Source organism: Chiloscyllium plagiosum, unplaced genomic scaffold, assembly GCF_037043375.1.
Source record: "Chiloscyllium plagiosum isolate Xiang-an unplaced genomic scaffold, Cpla_swu_hap1 HiC_scaffold_2, whole genome shotgun sequence".
In the NCBI taxonomy this organism is placed as follows: domain Eukaryota; kingdom Metazoa; phylum Chordata; class Chondrichthyes; order Orectolobiformes; family Hemiscylliidae; genus Chiloscyllium; species Chiloscyllium plagiosum.
In genome coordinates this window covers 19,800,743-19,818,254 of record NW_028270140.1, presented here as the reverse complement: position 1 = coordinate 19,818,254, position 17,512 = coordinate 19,800,743, and the positions used below count along the sequence as shown (strand labels likewise).

At 40.1% G+C, this 17,512-nt stretch overlaps 2 protein-coding genes across 4 annotated transcripts in view; both read right to left on the bottom strand.

Annotated features, from left to right (window-relative positions):
• Positions 1 to 9,616, bottom strand: part of LOC122558334 (transmembrane protease serine 11C-like) — a 48,551-nt gene extending 38,935 nt beyond the window's left edge. The window contains exons 1-4 of one of the 3 annotated variants that reach the window (XM_087995112.1): positions 7,609 to 9,616; positions 7,039 to 7,093; positions 4,716 to 4,867; positions 4,209 to 4,333 (exon numbers count right to left, since the gene is read on the bottom strand). In XM_087995112.1, coding sequence (XP_087851238.1) covers positions 4,209 to 4,333; positions 4,716 to 4,821 — 231 coding nt within the window. In that variant the 5' untranslated portion in view covers positions 4,822 to 4,867; positions 7,039 to 7,093; positions 7,609 to 9,616. The remainder of the gene's footprint in view (positions 1 to 4,208; positions 4,334 to 4,715; positions 4,868 to 7,038; positions 7,094 to 7,608) is intronic. The other 2 variants (XM_087995121.1, XM_087995118.1) reach the window with 2 other exon arrangements.
• Positions 9,617 to 12,973: 3,357 nt separating this feature from the next.
• LOC148151831 (transmembrane protease serine 11C-like) overlaps positions 12,974 to 17,512 on the bottom strand; it is a 33,092-nt gene continuing 28,553 nt past the window's right edge. Inside the window, exon 7 of the mRNA XM_087995126.1 lies at positions 12,974 to 15,257. Coding sequence (XP_087851252.1) covers positions 15,096 to 15,257 — 162 coding nt within the window. The 3' untranslated portion in view covers positions 12,974 to 15,095. The remainder of the gene's footprint in view (positions 15,258 to 17,512) is intronic.

Sequence of the window (17,512 nt, the reverse complement as noted above, 5' to 3'; positions counted from 1 at the left end):
TCTTCTCTCCAAGAATAGTATTGACTTCTCCAATCTTCACAATGAGACAGCACAGTGGCTCAGTGATTAGCACTGCTGCCTCATAATGCTAGGGATCTGGGTTTGACTCCAGACTCAGGTGACTGTGTGGAGTTTGCAAATTCTCCCCGTGTCTGTGTGGGTTTCCTCCAATTGCTCCAGTTTCCTCCCATAATCCAAAGGATGTACAGCTGAGATGAATTGGCCAAGCTAAATTACCCATAGTGCCCAGGAAGGTATCGGTTAGGTGCATTAGTCAGGGGTAAATGTAGAGTAATAGGGTAGGGGAATGGGCTTGGGTGGGATACTCTTTGGAGCGTTGATGTGGACTTGTTGGACTGAAGAGCCTGTTTGCACAGTGTAGGGATTCTATAACCGACGTTGCTCATTCCTGGAACCATTCTTGTAAACCTCCTTTGCACTCTTTCCATGTGTTCACATCCTTTCTATATTTTGCTGTCTAATATAGGAAATAATATTCCAGTTAATGTCCAACTAGTGTCTTGTACAAATTTAGCAAAACAATCTTGCTGCTGTACTCTATGCCTCTGTTAATAAATTCCAGGGTATTATATAATTTATTAATTACTTGATCCACCCATCTTGTGACCTTCAGAGCACCCATGTCCCTCTGCTCCTGCACCCTTATTTGTAGATCTAGAATTGTACTATATATTTTATATTTTCTATAATGTTCCTCCTACCAAAGCACATCATCCCTCACTTCTCCATTTTAAACTTTATCTGCTCACTCAGCAAACCTCTTTTGGAGTTCTACACAGTCTTTCGCATAATTTACAATACTTCCAGGTCTTTTGTCACCCACAAACTTTGAATTTCTTCCTGCACAATAAGATCTGGATGATTAATATATGTTAGGAAAAGCAAGGGTACCAACACTGACCCCTGGTGACCTTCGCTACTAAACTTCATCGAGCCTAAGAATATCCATTGACCATTTCTCTCTGTTTCCTATTACACTGCAAAATTATGTTGCTATTGTCACTTTTTTTCCACTAGTTATAATGTTTCCCTCAAATCTGTTGTATTGCACTGGTGTTGAATGCTTTTTGAAGGTCATAAAAACAGGAAGTGCTGGCAAAAAGCAGCAGAGATCAAATCTACAAAGAAAAACAAGTTTTACATTTGAGTCCGATATGACTCTTTGGATTCTGAAAAAGAGTTATTGGACTTGAAACACTATCTTTGTTTCCCTCTTCACAAATACTGTGTCTTGCCAGCAGTCCATCTCACTTTTAGGCTTGTATTATGTCACGCCATCCGATAAAAGTGAAAGTAGTTAATCTAATATATGTAACTTCTCTAAAATTACATTAAGGAATCTTAAATGTCCCGAAAGACCGTTAAAGATGGTCAAGCTGTGGAACGCAATTTAATAAAGATCTTTCTCCCCTAAGATTCAAGAGTCAGGCAAGAACTAGGCTTTAATCAATGCATAAACTTATGAATAAGGTGCTGGAGTTGGCCATTTGACCCCTTGAGCCAGCTCTCCACTTTGATAAGTTCATGGCTGATCTAATTCCACTCAATTCCACTTGCATTCCTGCCATCTAAATACTTTGACTCCTTTTTCAAACAAGAATCTGTTGAACTTGGCCTTAAAAATGATCGATGACTGCTCCTCTTTGGGGAAGATAGTTCCACAGACCGGTGACACTCAGAAAAGAATTCTCCATTTCTTATTTTTTTAAAAATACAAAATCCTAGCAGGACTTACACACTTAACGATAAGGTCCTAGGGAGTGTTGCTGAACAGAGACCTTGGAGTGCAGGTTCATAGCTCCTTGAAAGTAGAGTCACAGGTAGATAGGATAGTGAAGAATGTGTTTGGTATGCTCTCCTTTATTGGTCAGAGTATTGAGTACAGGAGTTGGGAGTTCATGTTGCGGCTGTACAGGACATTGGTTAGGCCCTGTTGGAATATTGTGTGCAATTCTGATCTCCTTCCTATTGGAAAGATGTTGTGAAACTTGAAAGGATTCAGAAAAGATTTCAAGGATGTTGCCAGGGTTGGAGGATTTGAGCTATGGGGAGAGGTTGAATAAAGTTGTTTTCCCTGGAGCATTGGAGGCTGAGGGGAGACCTTATAGAGGTTTATAAAACCATGAGGGGCACAGACAAGGTAAATGGACAAGGTCTTTTTCCTGGAGTGGGGGAGTCCAGAACTAGAGAGCATAAGTTTAGGGTGAGAGGGGAAAGATATAAAAGAGACCTAAGGGGCAACTTTTTCACGCAGAAGATGATGCGTGTATAGAATGAGCTGCCAAAGGAAGTGGTGGAGGCTAGTACAATTGCAACATTTAAAAGGCACCTGGATGGGTATTTGAATAGGTAGGATTTGGAGGGATATGGGCTTGGTGCTGGCAGGTGGGACTAGATTGGGTTGGGATGTCTGGTTGGCACGGATGAGTTGGACCGAAGGGTCTGTTTCCGTGCTGTACATCTCTATGGCTATGACTCTAAAAATGTGACATCTATTTCTGGCCTCTCCCTTAAGAGGAAACATCTACTCAGCAATCATGCTGTCAGATTCCCTCAGACTCTGAGAAGTTTCAAAACATATCCCCCCTCAGATCAGATAAGTGAACCATTGGAACTCTCATAATCAAGAGGAAAATATCAAATAACTACTACCCCAGGTAAAAATGAATCAGATTGTACTTTAATTATTAGTAAGTGCTCCATCTCATGATTGAGGACTGAAAGCATCCTGTGAAATGCCTACAGCAAGTTTTCTTACTAATTATTGAAAACTCACATCAATATTTTGACTTACTGTATACTTCAATAATATTATTGAATGTCATAGAATTCCTACCGTGTGGAAACATGCAATTTGGCCCAACAAGTTCACACTGCCCCTCTTCGGGAATCCCACCCAGACTAACTCCCCCTGACCCTGTCCCTGTCACTCTGCATTTCCAGCAGCTAATCTAGCCTGCACATCCCTGAACATCATGGACAATTTAGTAAGGCTAATCCACCTAACCTGCACATCTTTGAACTGTGGACGAAACAAAAGCATCCAGAGGAAATCCATGTAGACGCAGGGAGAATGTGCAAACTCCACATAGTCACCAGAGAGTGGAATTGTACCTGAGTCCCTGGCACAGTCAGGCAGCAGTGCTAACCACTGAGCCCCATCTCTCACTTGAGGTTTTAAGCACATTGTAAGTTGCATTCCCAGTGATATAACAATCTAATACATTGATTCGTTTTCAACTTCTGCTTGTAAAATGGCCTGGATAAAAGTAGTGAGAAGAGGTGACTGAATTGGAATCTGTGCTTTAGATCTTCACTGATTCAACTTTAAACTATCACCTCAGATTTTAAAAAGAATTAAATGGTCAAAAAATAAAACTTCAGCAGAAGTCTAGCAGAGTATGCAGATGCTCTGCACCAGTAAAAGAGAAAAAGTTCTGCAGGGTACAGCTTTTCACTGTGTCTCTGTACATGTGACAATAAGTTCAATTCATTCATTCATTCAAAAATTGACACCTCAATCGGAGGTCCGGATGTTGGCAGAACTGAAAAAAAAAACCCAAGTTCCAAGGCCCATTATTTTTCTCCTGCATTAGGGTGCCATTTGAATGTTTATAATCGGATAAGTTTGACTGCTGGAAGTCGAAGTTTCTGAAACTCTGACTTGGCTTGGGCAGGCAGACGGCTACATGACATCTTTTGTCATTGGGCTGCACATATAATGGTGAGATAGTGATTGGATTAAAGTAGTACCTATAGACTTGGCTGTCTGAGGAAATTATAAAAAGAGGTTTTCCCTCAGCAGAGAGTAGAAATATTCGGCCAGAGGAGGTTTGAGATCACATTGCAAATGAAACTCTTGTGGAAGGATTTCCTGGCAGATGGACCCCAACTTCTGCAGATCAGATTAACCGGTGTATTGCATATCTGGGTATGGTTATTTGGTGTCATCACATGGAGATCACATTTGTAACCAAAGCATTAAGATAATGCATTTTGATGATAATGCCCAGAGAAGCTTTTACTTATACAAAGTAAAATATAACCACTTTCACCCATACAGCTAATCACTTTGAATCATTTGAGAGGGACACGGTTAAAGGATTAATGGTTTGACATCGCCGAATGACAAAATGACATGACGGTTGGAGAAAAAATGACATTCAAGAGAACAAATTAACTCTTACTTCTGTTTGAATTTCATTCGCTAATTGTGAGAATTCAGCGGAACCAGTCATTGACAAGGCATCATTGTAATTAATGTTTAATATTCTGAAATCTCCTGTAAAGAAGCTATCACTTGAAGTGGAAGCTGCAGTTTGAAAATAAAAGAAGCACAAGTTATCGCAGTTGCTTTATTGTAATGTGAATCTGAACCATAAGTCAGCAAAATATATGGTATGGCATTAAAAACAAGACAATGCTCTCTGTAAGGACCCATACGAAGACTACACTTTAATTCACCTTAAGGAATCCAAATAAGGAATCAAAATCCTTTCTTCCAACAAACTCCTTGTCTCTCTCAATTTAATTATCTATTTACTTTTCCATTGATTGATAGATACATTTATCAATTTCTACCAAATTAAATTTCAGATTTGAATTAAAACATAGTAACAAGTTATTTCAGAGATTCCTAATACATTACAATTTACCAATTGACTACTACATTAACTGGCAAACACATTTCTTACATTGTGTCAGAAGAACTCCTAAAACAATAGCCACAACTCCTGCAACAATCAGAATAGTGAAAATAACCACCAAGATGAGGATCAGAAGCCTTTTGGATGGTTTCATTTCAAACGACTAAAGGTTGCAGGTTTACTGGCAACCTTCAGTTTCTCTGTGAAGAAGAAAAAAATAGTTAGCTTGTTTTGCTTTCTGTCAGGTTAAGTAAAAACTGACAAAAAAGCTTAAAATCTCAAGTGAGAGAAGGGGCTTAGTCACAGCACCAGGGACTCAGGATATGGTTATTGCTAGCAAGGTCAGCATTTGTTGCCTTTGAGATAGTGACGGTGAGCTAACTTCTTGTACTGCTACATTCTTTCTGTTGAAAGTACATCTGTAATATTGTTTGGAAGGGAATTTCACAATTTTGAAGCAGCAATAGTAGAGGAATGGCGACAATTTCCCATTCATGTTTCTGGGTCTGAAAAGAATCTGCAAGTAACGAAATTCACAAGCTCTTCTCCTTCTGGTTTGGTAGAGGTTGTGAGATTGGGAGGTACTATTGAAGGAGTTTTGTCAAATTACTGCCGTACATTTTGTATGAGGTGCGTAGTGCTGCCACTGAAATGACATAATATAGAAGGCTGTCTTACTAAACTATAGTAGGTCTAAAATAGCTTGCTTTAACATATTGTTCGAGGATCATATCTCAAATGCACTCCATTACTCATTCTTCATACACCTTTTGGTCTGCCCATCTACGTGAAGATAATAATCCCCTATAATTATTACATTATTCTTCTTATATTTTCAGTTAGTTTGCTGATTTATACTTTGTCCAACACTCTGCCTTGTGTGTAGGCTAGTAAACGTCTCCTACTAGATTTTCTGTTATTTGTTATTTTCTAGTTGTACATTTTCAGTTTGACATGCTAATTTTGTGAGTTAAGTCCTTTTATCACCAATGTCTTTATCTCAACATTTACTCGCAAAATTGCCCCACCCACTTTTCCATTTCGTCGATCTTTTCCAAATTTACCCTTGAATATCTAGTTCTTACAATCACATCTCAGTAACAAATAGTATATCAAGTTCAGTTACCTCCTTGTTCTGTACCATTCATTCATCCATCTTGTTACAAATGCCACACATGTTCAATAATAACGTTTTACCATTTTTCTGACACCATTTGTCGTGTTTTATTCCTGGCCTTTTGGAACATTTGGATATCAATAACAGAAGGCAATCCTAACAATGGGATGTGTCCAATGTTCTTTATTAAGCAAAGTACACGACAAAATACTGGAGAAAGTCTCGCCCATTCAACTCTTACATTCATAAGTAAGACAGTCCGCGTGGACTTTTCCAAGGATCAGACTGAAGAAAGTGGTCAGTCAGTGATCACACGCCCTCCTCCGGAGCTACCTAAGTGAGCTCTGAAACAAGATTTCTTATATCCCTTTTCCATACAAACAAGCTGTGCATTCAAACTTTGATACCGTCCAGTTTCCAGTGAATGATCAATTTGATCACAGGCAAATATCACAAGTGTATTATGTTTTTTTCAGGGCTGGTTTGATCAATCATCCCATTAGATCTTGCTTGCTTTCCCAGAAAAGAGGCTTGTCTCTTAAATGTAACAAACTTAGCCTTATCCTGCTGATGCTGTTGGCATCTTTCTGTCATGCAATCAACCACATGATATTGACACATCACAATTCAGTGATCAAATCAGATAAGTAGTGACATCTAACTCATTGTGCCTACGATCCTAACCTTTCAGGGTTACTGTGACAGTTCAATCACTTACTGCTGAGTTACAACACTTAATTAAATATATACACTTTCTTTCAGACATAGAAACATTAAAACCAGTGATCTTTTTCATCATTAGATCATCATCAGGTTTCATATATTTTCCTTCACTTTCATTTCATCTAACTCAGCTCATTTTAGGTTAATATCTACAAATCTGATTGGTTTTGGTGTGCAATACTCTCTTTCCCAGAGCAAGTAGTATTAATATCCCATAAATTGAAACCTCCATCTTCCACATCATACATTTAACCACACATTTAAATCTGTTGTCCCCAATGCCAATTCAGTTTAAAACTATTCCCACAGATGCTAGAATGGTTGAAAACCAAAGAATGACTAAAAATAGAGCAGAACTTTTCACTAGTCTGAAACAGTAACAGGAAAAACAATAGCAGGAACTTGATGGGAATTGAAATACCCAACAAAAAAACTTCATGTGACTAATAAGTTATGACGTATATACTTGAGCACACATAGCAATGTTATAAACAGTTTTAAATATCCAAGAAATAAATATATATAGCTGACCTTTGATGTAAAATTGAACCAAAATCATCAATTGTAAAGATTCATAATTTCTAAGCTGAGGAAAAGCAGAAAATATTCTAATTTTAAAATGGTCAATATAAGGCATGTTGCTTCCAAAATAAGAAAAAAATGTAAACAGGTATAAAATTATTATGTAGAAACTACAATATAGATTGTTCAGCCCAAACCTGACCAGCTGTATTCCTGATCCAATGAATCTCATTGTTTCAGGCTTCTTTACTCCTCTTAACTTCAACCAGCTTTTCAACATGTTCTTAAATATTGACCTGGTCTCTGCTTCAGTCACATACCTATCCTTTCTACAAATTCACCCCTCCATGTTAAAGAAAAAAAGCATTTTTCAACTTTGGTCTTTATGTTTATTTTAAACCATACATTTATTTTCTTTCTTCCAAATTCTTCAGTCAATGGAAACAATTTATTACTACCTTGTTTTCTCATTCTTTCAGAATTTTATATGAAGTACATTTTCTTTTTAGAAGCATGTAATTAAAGCATATCAAAAGATAATGAAGAACAACTAGCAAGTGCAATAAAATACAATCTTACCTTTCACTATGTCGAGCTGAGGATAGAAGTGGTGTGGATATTTTGAACTCTATTAATGAGTGCTTCCTTTTAGACAGCTGAGGAGACTTTAAGAGCAAATGACTGAGCCAACCACAAAGAACAAGTTAAACTTGTTCTGCAAAATTCAAACAATCTCTGACCAGTTTATGGTGAGGCAATCATCAAGAAGGTGTTTTCTTTTTTATTGTGTTAGGTTTGTGTTTAAATACTTTGAGCTAAGAGCATAAAATCTTGATTCCTCTTGTCTACTTGGTGCATTGTGATTTTAAAGAATTATGTCAAGTTTCACCACCCATAATGAACAAAGATTCTACTCTCAGAAAGGTAGGGGTTATACAAGATCAGCCAGGTACATACTGCATTTTATAATTGAATACCAAACATTGATTTTGCAAAAACAATGCATGATGAATCTAAAAGCCAAGGAAAAAGCACCTGACCATAAACAACACTGTGCCTTTATCAGATGAATTCTATTTTTATTTTTGTGTGTATTGGTGATCAGAAGGAACTAAAAATGTTTCATTATGTCATACCTAAGCATAACCAAAATTGTCCAATTCTTCCTGTAGCTTTCAGGTATCAGTAGAATTCCTCAAACTGTATGTTAACTCACAGGAATTATGGTATTAATTTCGCTGTTGCGCAGAGGGACTGGAGAATAACAAAGTGGTCCAAAAGTAGGCATGAGAGTAAAATAGTTACTGCATTCAATATTTACTTCTTCCTCACCTTCACGAGAAAAGTCAGTTATATCAACCCTTCCATAATTGGAGTATCTTTAATGACTTCAGGTAAAACTCCAAGTAGGTTAAGAAGTGCTTGAAACAGAAATCCCAGGACCAGTCTTTGCCCATTTAACAGGAAGCATTGGATGGGGTCCTGAGAACTGAACTGTCATTGTGTGGAATCAATGATTGCTGATGAAATCCTGTTAAAATAGCAACAAACAAATATTGGGCCAAATATTACCTTTTTTTTTAAAAAAGGGGAGAGTTGCCCTGAGGTTTCCTTTTACAGAAAATGTCACCATGAAGCCTAATGAGATTTCTTGTCACATCTTAGCAAATGTGTCTCATTAACTGCTGATAAAAAGTGGAGCTGGAGAAAGCACAGAAGGTCAAGCAGCATCAGAGGAGAAGGGCAGTCGGTGTCTTATAAACTACATTTGGCATCCCTTATGTCAAATTCTAGCTCAATCTTACCAAAATAACTCACCGAGCACCAGATATCCGCCAAAAAACTGTCAGCCCCCTCTTGACTAAACCATCTTTGGCAGGCAAGTGTTTGCAGTCTGATGTGTTCAGATGAAATGTAATCACCATTACCAATTCCAGGAGGTGCGTGCCCACTACCCTGGCAGCTGACATAACTGGAGCAGTCTTGTGTACCTGGTGCATTTGAGGGTCCAAGTGCCTAACAAAGCTGTTTCCTGGTGGACAAGGGTTATCCATTGCGACCATGAACAGGCAGGGACTAAAGGGATGTGGGCCATATGCAGGCAAATGGGATTAGTTTAGAATAACAATATGGTCAGATGAGACAAGATGGGCTGAAGAGCCTGTTCCTGTGCTGTACTGTTTTTTATTCTATGTCTCAATACACCATTGCATAAACCCTTGACTGATGTGAAAGATAGATAGTTGAAACTTTATTGCTGGAACAGCACAGCAGGTCAGGCAGCATCCAGGGAACAGGAGATTCGACGTTTCGGGCACAGGCCCTTCTTCAGGAATGAGCAGAGAGTGTTCAGCAGGAGAAGATAAAAGGTAGGGAGGAGGGACTTGGAGGAGGGGAGTTGGAAATGTGATAGGTGGAAAGAGGTCAAGGTGAGGGTGATAGGTCGGAGTAGGGTGGAGGCGGAGAGGTCAAGAAGAAGACTGCAGGTCAGGAAGGCGGTGCCGGGCTGGAAGGATCCGGCTGAGACAAGGTGGGGGGAGGGGGGATGAAGAAGCTGGTGAAGTCCAAGTTCATCCCCTGCGGTTGGAGGGTTCCCAGTCGGAAGATAAGACGCTCCTCCTCCGACCGTCGGGTTGTTGTGGTTTGGCGGTGGATGAGTCCAATGACCTGCATATCCTCGGTGGAGTGGGAGGGGGAGTTGAAATGCTGTGCCACAGGTTGGTTGGGTTGGTTCGTCTGGGTGGCCCAGAGGTGCTCCCTGAATCGCTCCGCAAGTAGGCGGCCTGTCTCCCCAATATAGAGGAGGCCACACCGGCTGCAGCGGATGCAGTAGATGATGTGGGTGGAGGTGCAGGTGAATCTGTGGCGGATATGGAAGTTTCCCTTGGGGCCTTGGAGAGAAGTGAGGGGGGAGGTGTGGGCGCAAGTGTTGCACCTCCTGCGGTTGCAAGGGAAGGTGCCGGGAGTGGTGGTTGGGTCGGTGGGGGGTGTGGATCTGACAAGGGAGTCGCGGAGGGAGTGGTCTCTACGGAAAGCTGATAGGGGAGGGGAGGGAAATATATCCTTGGTGCTGGGGTCTGTTTGGAGGTGGCGGAAGTGACGGCGGATGATGCGCTGTACATGGAGATTGGTGGGGTGGTAGGTGAGGACCAGTGGGGTTCTGTCCTGGTGGCGGTTGGAGGGGCGGGGCTCAAGGGCGGAGGAGCGGGAAGTGGAGGAGACCTCTTTCCACCTATCACATTTCCACCCTCACCTTGACCTCTTTCCACCTATCACATTTCCACCCTCACCTTGACCTCTTTCCACCTATCACATTTCCAACTCCCCTCCTCCAAGTCCCTCCTCCCTACCTTTTATCTTCTCCTGCTGAACACTCTCTGCTCATTCCTGAAGAAGGGCCTGTGCCCGAAACGTCGAATCTCCTGTTCCCTGGATGCTGCCTGACCTGCTGTGCTGTTCCAGCAATAAAGTTTCAACTTTGATCTCCAGCATCTGCAGACCTCACTTTCTCCGTGAAAGATAGATACAATGCTATCCATGTCTCAGCCAAGGCTGTGGTAGAGCAAATGATGGGGCTGCTACAGAAGTGGTTCTGATACTTGGACTGATCTAGGGGTGCCTCCAGTATACTCTGTGCTAAGTGTGCTGCAACACCCTGGCATGCTGCGCTTTGCACAACTGGAGCAGGCAATGAGGTGGTGTCCTTAATGCAGAGGAACTTGAGGAAAGGTCTTCTAAGGATGAGGATGGTGATATTGAGGAGGAGGAAGCTGGCATTGTTCATGACAGAGATCAGCTGTGATGGGTACTACATGCCAGAGAGTGTCTTTGACATCTACTTCCAGTAGATGAGTGCTGGGTGCAGCAGACAATTTTGACTGATCCATTTTTTGATCATGTTTATGAGAGCTGGTTGGCATTGTGACGATAAAGTTCACCGTCTGCTAGTATCGTGTTTGTTGCCATTTCCTTTCTGGAAATAAAAGCTCATGTTTGGAATTGTCCAATGGCTTGCCAGTATATGATGGTCCCCTACTAATAAACATAAGATACTGGTCTATAGAGGACATTAGAAATAAAGCAGCATTGACTCAGTGGATGTTCAGACATGAGGTAGCTACAGGCAGGTAAAGTGTGTGGCATGAAAACAGCACAGAAAGTGAAAGAATGGGTTCTACGTGTTGAGAGTGACACTCTGTTGGCATGGCAAACACGTGTAGTGTGACCTTATGGCTGCTCTCCTATGACATTGATAGTGTGGGGCAGTGCCGGATTGCCAACACTTTCCTAGGTATGCAGTAGTCTTTCAAAGATGGTGTGGGTGCAAGGGATGCCAGTCTCTCAGGGGATATCAACTGTACGGTGAGCTGTTATGTGAATGGAGGGTGGTAAAATGGGGCAGTCAATGGATGTAAGAGACAGTACGGGGATGGGGTAGATAATTAATGTGGTGAATAAACTTCAGTGCAACTAGGGCTTAGCCAAAAAAATTATAAAGTTCATCCCATAGTGTGAGGAAACTTGTTAGGACTCACAGAGAGAACCCCTCCTAGAAACCCTCGAAATTGCCAATTTCTGGTAAGAATCAGGCCTTTTGCAAAGGTTTGATTGAGACTTTTAAAGTAATGAAAGAATTAAATTCAAATTCATGTACAGAAGCTGTTCAAATGAGAAGGATCAGGACACATGAATATTCAAGTTATTTTGCAAATTATTTTAGGTTTCTGGAAGTACTTTCTTTTGTAGAAAACTTTCAATCTCTGGAACAGTAATCATTATGTGTATGAGAACTTCAATAAGAAATGAATTCCTGTTCATGGTCAACAAGACCACACATCCATTTGGTTTAATTCAGGGATTTGACCGGAATCTCCCGTAATATTTTCTAAAATGGCCAAAACTTTTATTTTGTTTTCCTTATCTCTTATAGGAAGCTGTGTGATTATGACATTGTTAAAAATCACACAACAGCAGGTTATAGTCCAACAGGTTTAATTGGAAGCACACTAGTTTTTGGAGCATGGACTATAACCTGGTGTTGTATGATTTTTAACTTTGTACACCCCAGTCCAACACCGGCATCTCCAAATCATGATTATGACATGGTATTGTTCGGGCTGCCCTTGACTGAGCTGCACTAAATGGCTGAAGGCTGCACATGGCAAAATCAGCAAAAATGGCTGACAACAGTCTTAGAGAGCTTGGGAAATATTTGCTTAATGTAGCCTGCACAAGCCAGAACAATCATCACTCTTTAGCCTTAAGGAAATAGAACTGAGTTAGAATATGCAGCTGCCGTTGCTTACACTTAGGACATAGATAAGAACATTTCACACATCTAATTGGCGAGTCTCTCTTGAATTATTTAAATCAGTCACAATACTAATAGTAGATTTTAGTTAAGATCCTTAAAAGTAATTATAGATATAGATTCTGAAGAAGTTACAGATTCACCTGTATAACAAAAAAAAATCACTAAAACCATTACAGGAAAAGATTCAAATAAAATTTAAAGACAAACCAGTCTTCAACAGTAAAAACAACTCTATTTCATTTCAGGAAAAATGCAGAAACTTGCAGACATTGGAATGTGGATTGAATGAACACCCAAGGATAAAGAGAGAAAGGAATTGGTCACAACTCATTAGCTAAATAATTCCAAATGAGGTATAACCCTATAACTTTGTTGGAACTGATATTTTAACCAGGAGTAAAGATCAATATTCTTTTGTATTTCCTGTAAAGAAGTTAATAAGAAAATGTATTTACAGAATCTTATATGGATTAATGCAGTTTTTGAGCAAAGGAAAATGTAATTCTGCAAATACAAATTCACCCCACAAACTTATATGTGTAAGTTTGTGGGGTGAATTTGTACTTGCAGAATTACATTTTCCTTTGCTCAAAAACTGCATTAATTCATATAAGATTCTGTAAATACATTTTTTTTTAGATAAGAATCAGCCTAAACATTATGGCACAGACAGCCTCACACAGGGCAGCTCACAACCTTAAATGCATGACCTGGGCCGACCTGACACCAATTGTTAAAGTTCACTTGAGAATGTAAGTTTTCAATGTTCTGCGATTTACATATGGAAGAACTGAAACCAACATGTTCATTCTAAAAGATGAGAGACTTAACAAACAATCTAAGTCTTTTTCGATATATAATTTCAGTTACATTACACTGTAAACCTTTGCTACAAATTTTGTGTCTTACGATCTTATACTCCACAACCACCTGATGAAGGAGCAGCGCTCCGAAAGCTAATGCTTCCAAATAAACCTGTTGGACTATAACCTGGTGTTGTGTGATTTTTAACTTTGTACACCCCAGTCCAACACCAGCATCTCCAAATCATATCTCTAGACTGACATTGTGAGACCTGCTGCATATTTCCAGCATTTTGTTTATATTTCAGATTTTCAATATTCACTCAGCACCTTACTTTACTAAGGTAATGAATGTCTTTGGACAATCAACCAGCTCTCTAACATTAGGCTGTATATTACTGGACACAGTGTAAAGCTCCAGTTGTTCTACCACGATCATGAAGATTTCTGATGTTGACTCACTACTTTACGTTTCTAAGATTGATAGTCCTCAGGTTTGTGTGGGCAACATTGCTAATTCATGCTAAATTATACTTTAGATCTATGTCCACCTGAAAAATGGGAATCCAGAAAAAGAGAAACACAATCTTAAGGTATTTAGGAATGAAATCAACAAATACATTTTTCAGCGAGAGGTTAGTGCAAGTTTTCAACTCCCTTCTGCTCAGCCTGAGAAAACTGGGCTAAGGTTGAGCCATAATCTAGTTAAATGTTGGAACATACTTGAGAGAAGGAATGTTTTATTCCTGTATCCATGAAGTGAAGATGTCAAGTAATATCTTAGAGTAGGTCATTACATGTAACATACAGGGCAGTCACACCAGCAGTTTGAATCCATGGTAAGTCTAATATCTATGCCACTGCATCACATGATTGTATTTATTCAACACAAAGTTCTGACACACAGTATAGGATATTAATTTACTTCATGGCTGTACTTTTGATGTTATGGACATTTATAGCATTTGAGTGTTTCTTGATGCATAAAACTTTCAAGAAAAACATCAAATTCTGCACACTTGTGAATCATCAATAAATAATCTACAGATACTGTATTTTAGAGGATTCTAAAATCAAGTAATAGAAAACAGTTGTGGATAAATGGTTGTTATCCATTATACCTTCTTTAATAAGGAAAAATCCCTTCAGAAACTTAATTTTTATTTATTCAGTTTGGGCACAAAGGGGTAATATTGACTTCTCACGTTGGTCAAAGTGGGCGAGATAATATTGACCACCTAATTAGACTCCTTTCATGGTTTTCCATATTCCTTTTTCATTTTATGTAACCAGCAGCTAATTTGATTTGACCCAAAGTCAAAAGGATCCCATCCAAATATTCTTCAAATCAAAAATATAACAGCTTGGAGCCAGGCCCAGGTCTGATATCAGGTATTTGATCTGAAGTATTAAATCTGTGTTTCTCCCAGCTACTGCTTAATCAGCTGAGTAATTTCAGTATTTTTGGCTTTATTCAGAATCCCTCGATCATGGTGTCAGGGACATTCATGGCCTGCATAACTTCTGCCGGTTCACTAAATTGAAACACAAATCTGCTGTAAATCACCATGAAGAAATGTGTCTTTAAAAACTATTTTACTAAAGCAGGAAATAATAATCAGAATATTTTTCACTTAAACTGATTGAGCATTCATGGAGCTTTTCTGATTTATGATGAATTTTGCCTGAAGCAACATATTCAGCTGGGGTCCCTGGACCATGATTCTATCAGCCCCATGTACTGTTCAACTGTATTTATATTACGAGTTCTGCTCCTGGATCATATTCATGAACCAATAATGGAATTGAATGTCTACTGCTATCAGATGATGCTGCCTTCTTCTCACTCTCCTGCTCTGAAAACAAATGGGATGAATGGAGCCACTCCATTTGTGGCTTTTTTGACGTCATTGTTCATTCAGTGGTTACATCTTGGGAAATAGCTCCCTCTACAATCCAGTTTCCTGCTCCACCCAGTCTCTAAGAGCTGTAACACGAGTATACACTCCAGGAATATTCGGTTTCGCACAGTCAATACCAAAGCTCACGATCCCAGCTAGAAACCAAGTATTATTGGATCTCCGACAGACCAGCGGACCTCCTGAATCACCCTGGAATAAAGGAGAGTACACAATAATTATAATTCTGTAATGTGATGTTCACCTATTGCATAATAAAATAGCATGTGCTTCTGTTAGCAATAGGACACTCATCAGCAATATGGATACAGGAAGGAGATGCCTTGCATGCACAAAATAGTTTTCAGGACATTTATGTTCTCTCTTGTGACATTTCAAATTCCTTGGACCAAACTAATTGGTACCAGCAGTAGCTATCTAGATTTAAGCCTGCATCATGAATTCCTCATCAGTCACTGACCCCCAGACACAGGTGTAAGCTGCGAGAGGAGAGGAACAAAACAAGATTTGGAGGAAAGCACTAGAGGAAACAGAAAGCCAAGGTAAAGAAGACACAAAGCAAAATATTTCACAAAAAAAGCGAATCAAAGAACAAAATAATATTAGTATGAAAATAAGCATGTGTAATACATATAAGGATAATATAATATCTTAGGCAGGGTGTGCGACGAAAATAAAGAAAGCAGGAAAAAAACTCAAGCAATGAATTAGGAGAGCAAAAGGGGACCCTTGAAATGACCTTGGTAATAGGCTTAAAGAGAATCCCAAGGCATTCTATACATACATTAAAACCAAGGGGGTAACTAGGGAAAAGGTAGGACTACTCAAGGAAAGAATTTGTTCTTGGAGCCGAGGATGTGGTTGAGCTCCTAAATGAATGCTTTGTGTCAGTATTCATGCAGGGAAAGGATATGGAGGATAGTGAGATTAGTGTGAAGTGTACTAATACAGCTAAGGCATTTTGAGGTCAAGAAAGAAGTGGTGCTCGGTCTCGTGAAGAGCATTAAAGGTGGATAAGTCCCCTGTGCCCAATGGTATCTATCCAAGATTATTGAGAGAGGCAAGAGAAGAGATTGTTGGAGCCTTGACCAAGATCTTTGTATCCTCACTAGCCATTGGAGAGGTTCCAGAGGACTGGCGAGTAGCTAACGTTGTTCCTCTGTTCAAGAAGGGAAATAAGGTTAATCCAGAATACTATAGAGCAGTGAGTCTCACATCGGTGGTTGAGAAGCTATTGGAGAGAATCCTTAGGGATAGAATTTATACGTATTTGGAAAAGCATGGCCTAATTAGGGACAGTCAGCATGGCTTTGTATGGGGCAGGTCATGTCCTACCAACCCATTTGAATTTTTTTGAGGAGGTGACGAAGGTGATCAATGAGGGTAGAGTAGTGGGTGTTGTCTACACGGATTTTAGTAAGGCTTTTGACAAGGTTCCTCATGATAGGGTCATGCAGAAGATTAAGATGCATAGGATCCATAGTGACTTGGCCACATGGATTCAGAATTAGCTTGCCCATAGAAGCCAGAAGGTAGAAGTGGAAGGGTGTTTTTCTGGCTGCAGTCTATGACTGGCAGTGTTCAGCAGGGATCCGTACTGGGACCTCTGCTGTTTGTGATATGTATAATTGACTTCGATGAAAATGTATACGGGTGGGTTAGTAGGTCTGCAGATGATACAAAGGCCAGTGGAGTTGCGGATAGTGAAGGCTATCAAAGGATATAGGTCAGTTGCAGATATGGGTGGAGAAATGGCAGATGGAGTTTAATCTAGGGAAGTGTGAGGTGCTGCACTTTGGGAGATAAAATGTTAAGGAAAAGTATACAGGTAATGGCAGGATCTTCAACAGCATTGATGAACTGGGGGATCTTGGAGTTCAAGTCCATAGCTCCTTGACAGTGGCCACGCAATTAGATAGGGTGGCAAAGAAGGCACATCCCATGCTTGCTTTTATTGGTTGGGGAATTGAGTACAAGAATCAGTATGTCATGTTGTGGCTTCACAAAACATTGGTTAGGTAAAAACAATGACTGCAGATGCTGGAAACCAGAGTCTAGATTAGAGTGGTGCTGGAAAAAGAGCCTTTCACATCCAAAGTTTTATCTGCACATTCACCAGTATCATTTATTGTATCCGTTGCTCCCGATGCGGTCTCCTCTACACTGGGGAGACTGGACACCTCCTAGCAGAGTGCTTTAGGGAACATTTCTGGGCCACCCGCATCAATCAACCAAACTGCCCTGTGGCCCAACATTTCAACTCTCCCTCCCACTCTGCCGAGGACAGAGAGGTCCTGGGCCTCCTTCACCACTGCTCCCTCACCACCAGACGCCTGGAGGAAGAACGCCTCACCTTTCGCCTCGAAACACTTCAACCCCAGGGCATCAATGTGGACTTCAACGGTTTCCTCATTCCCCCTTCCCCGACCTCACCCCAGTTCCAAACT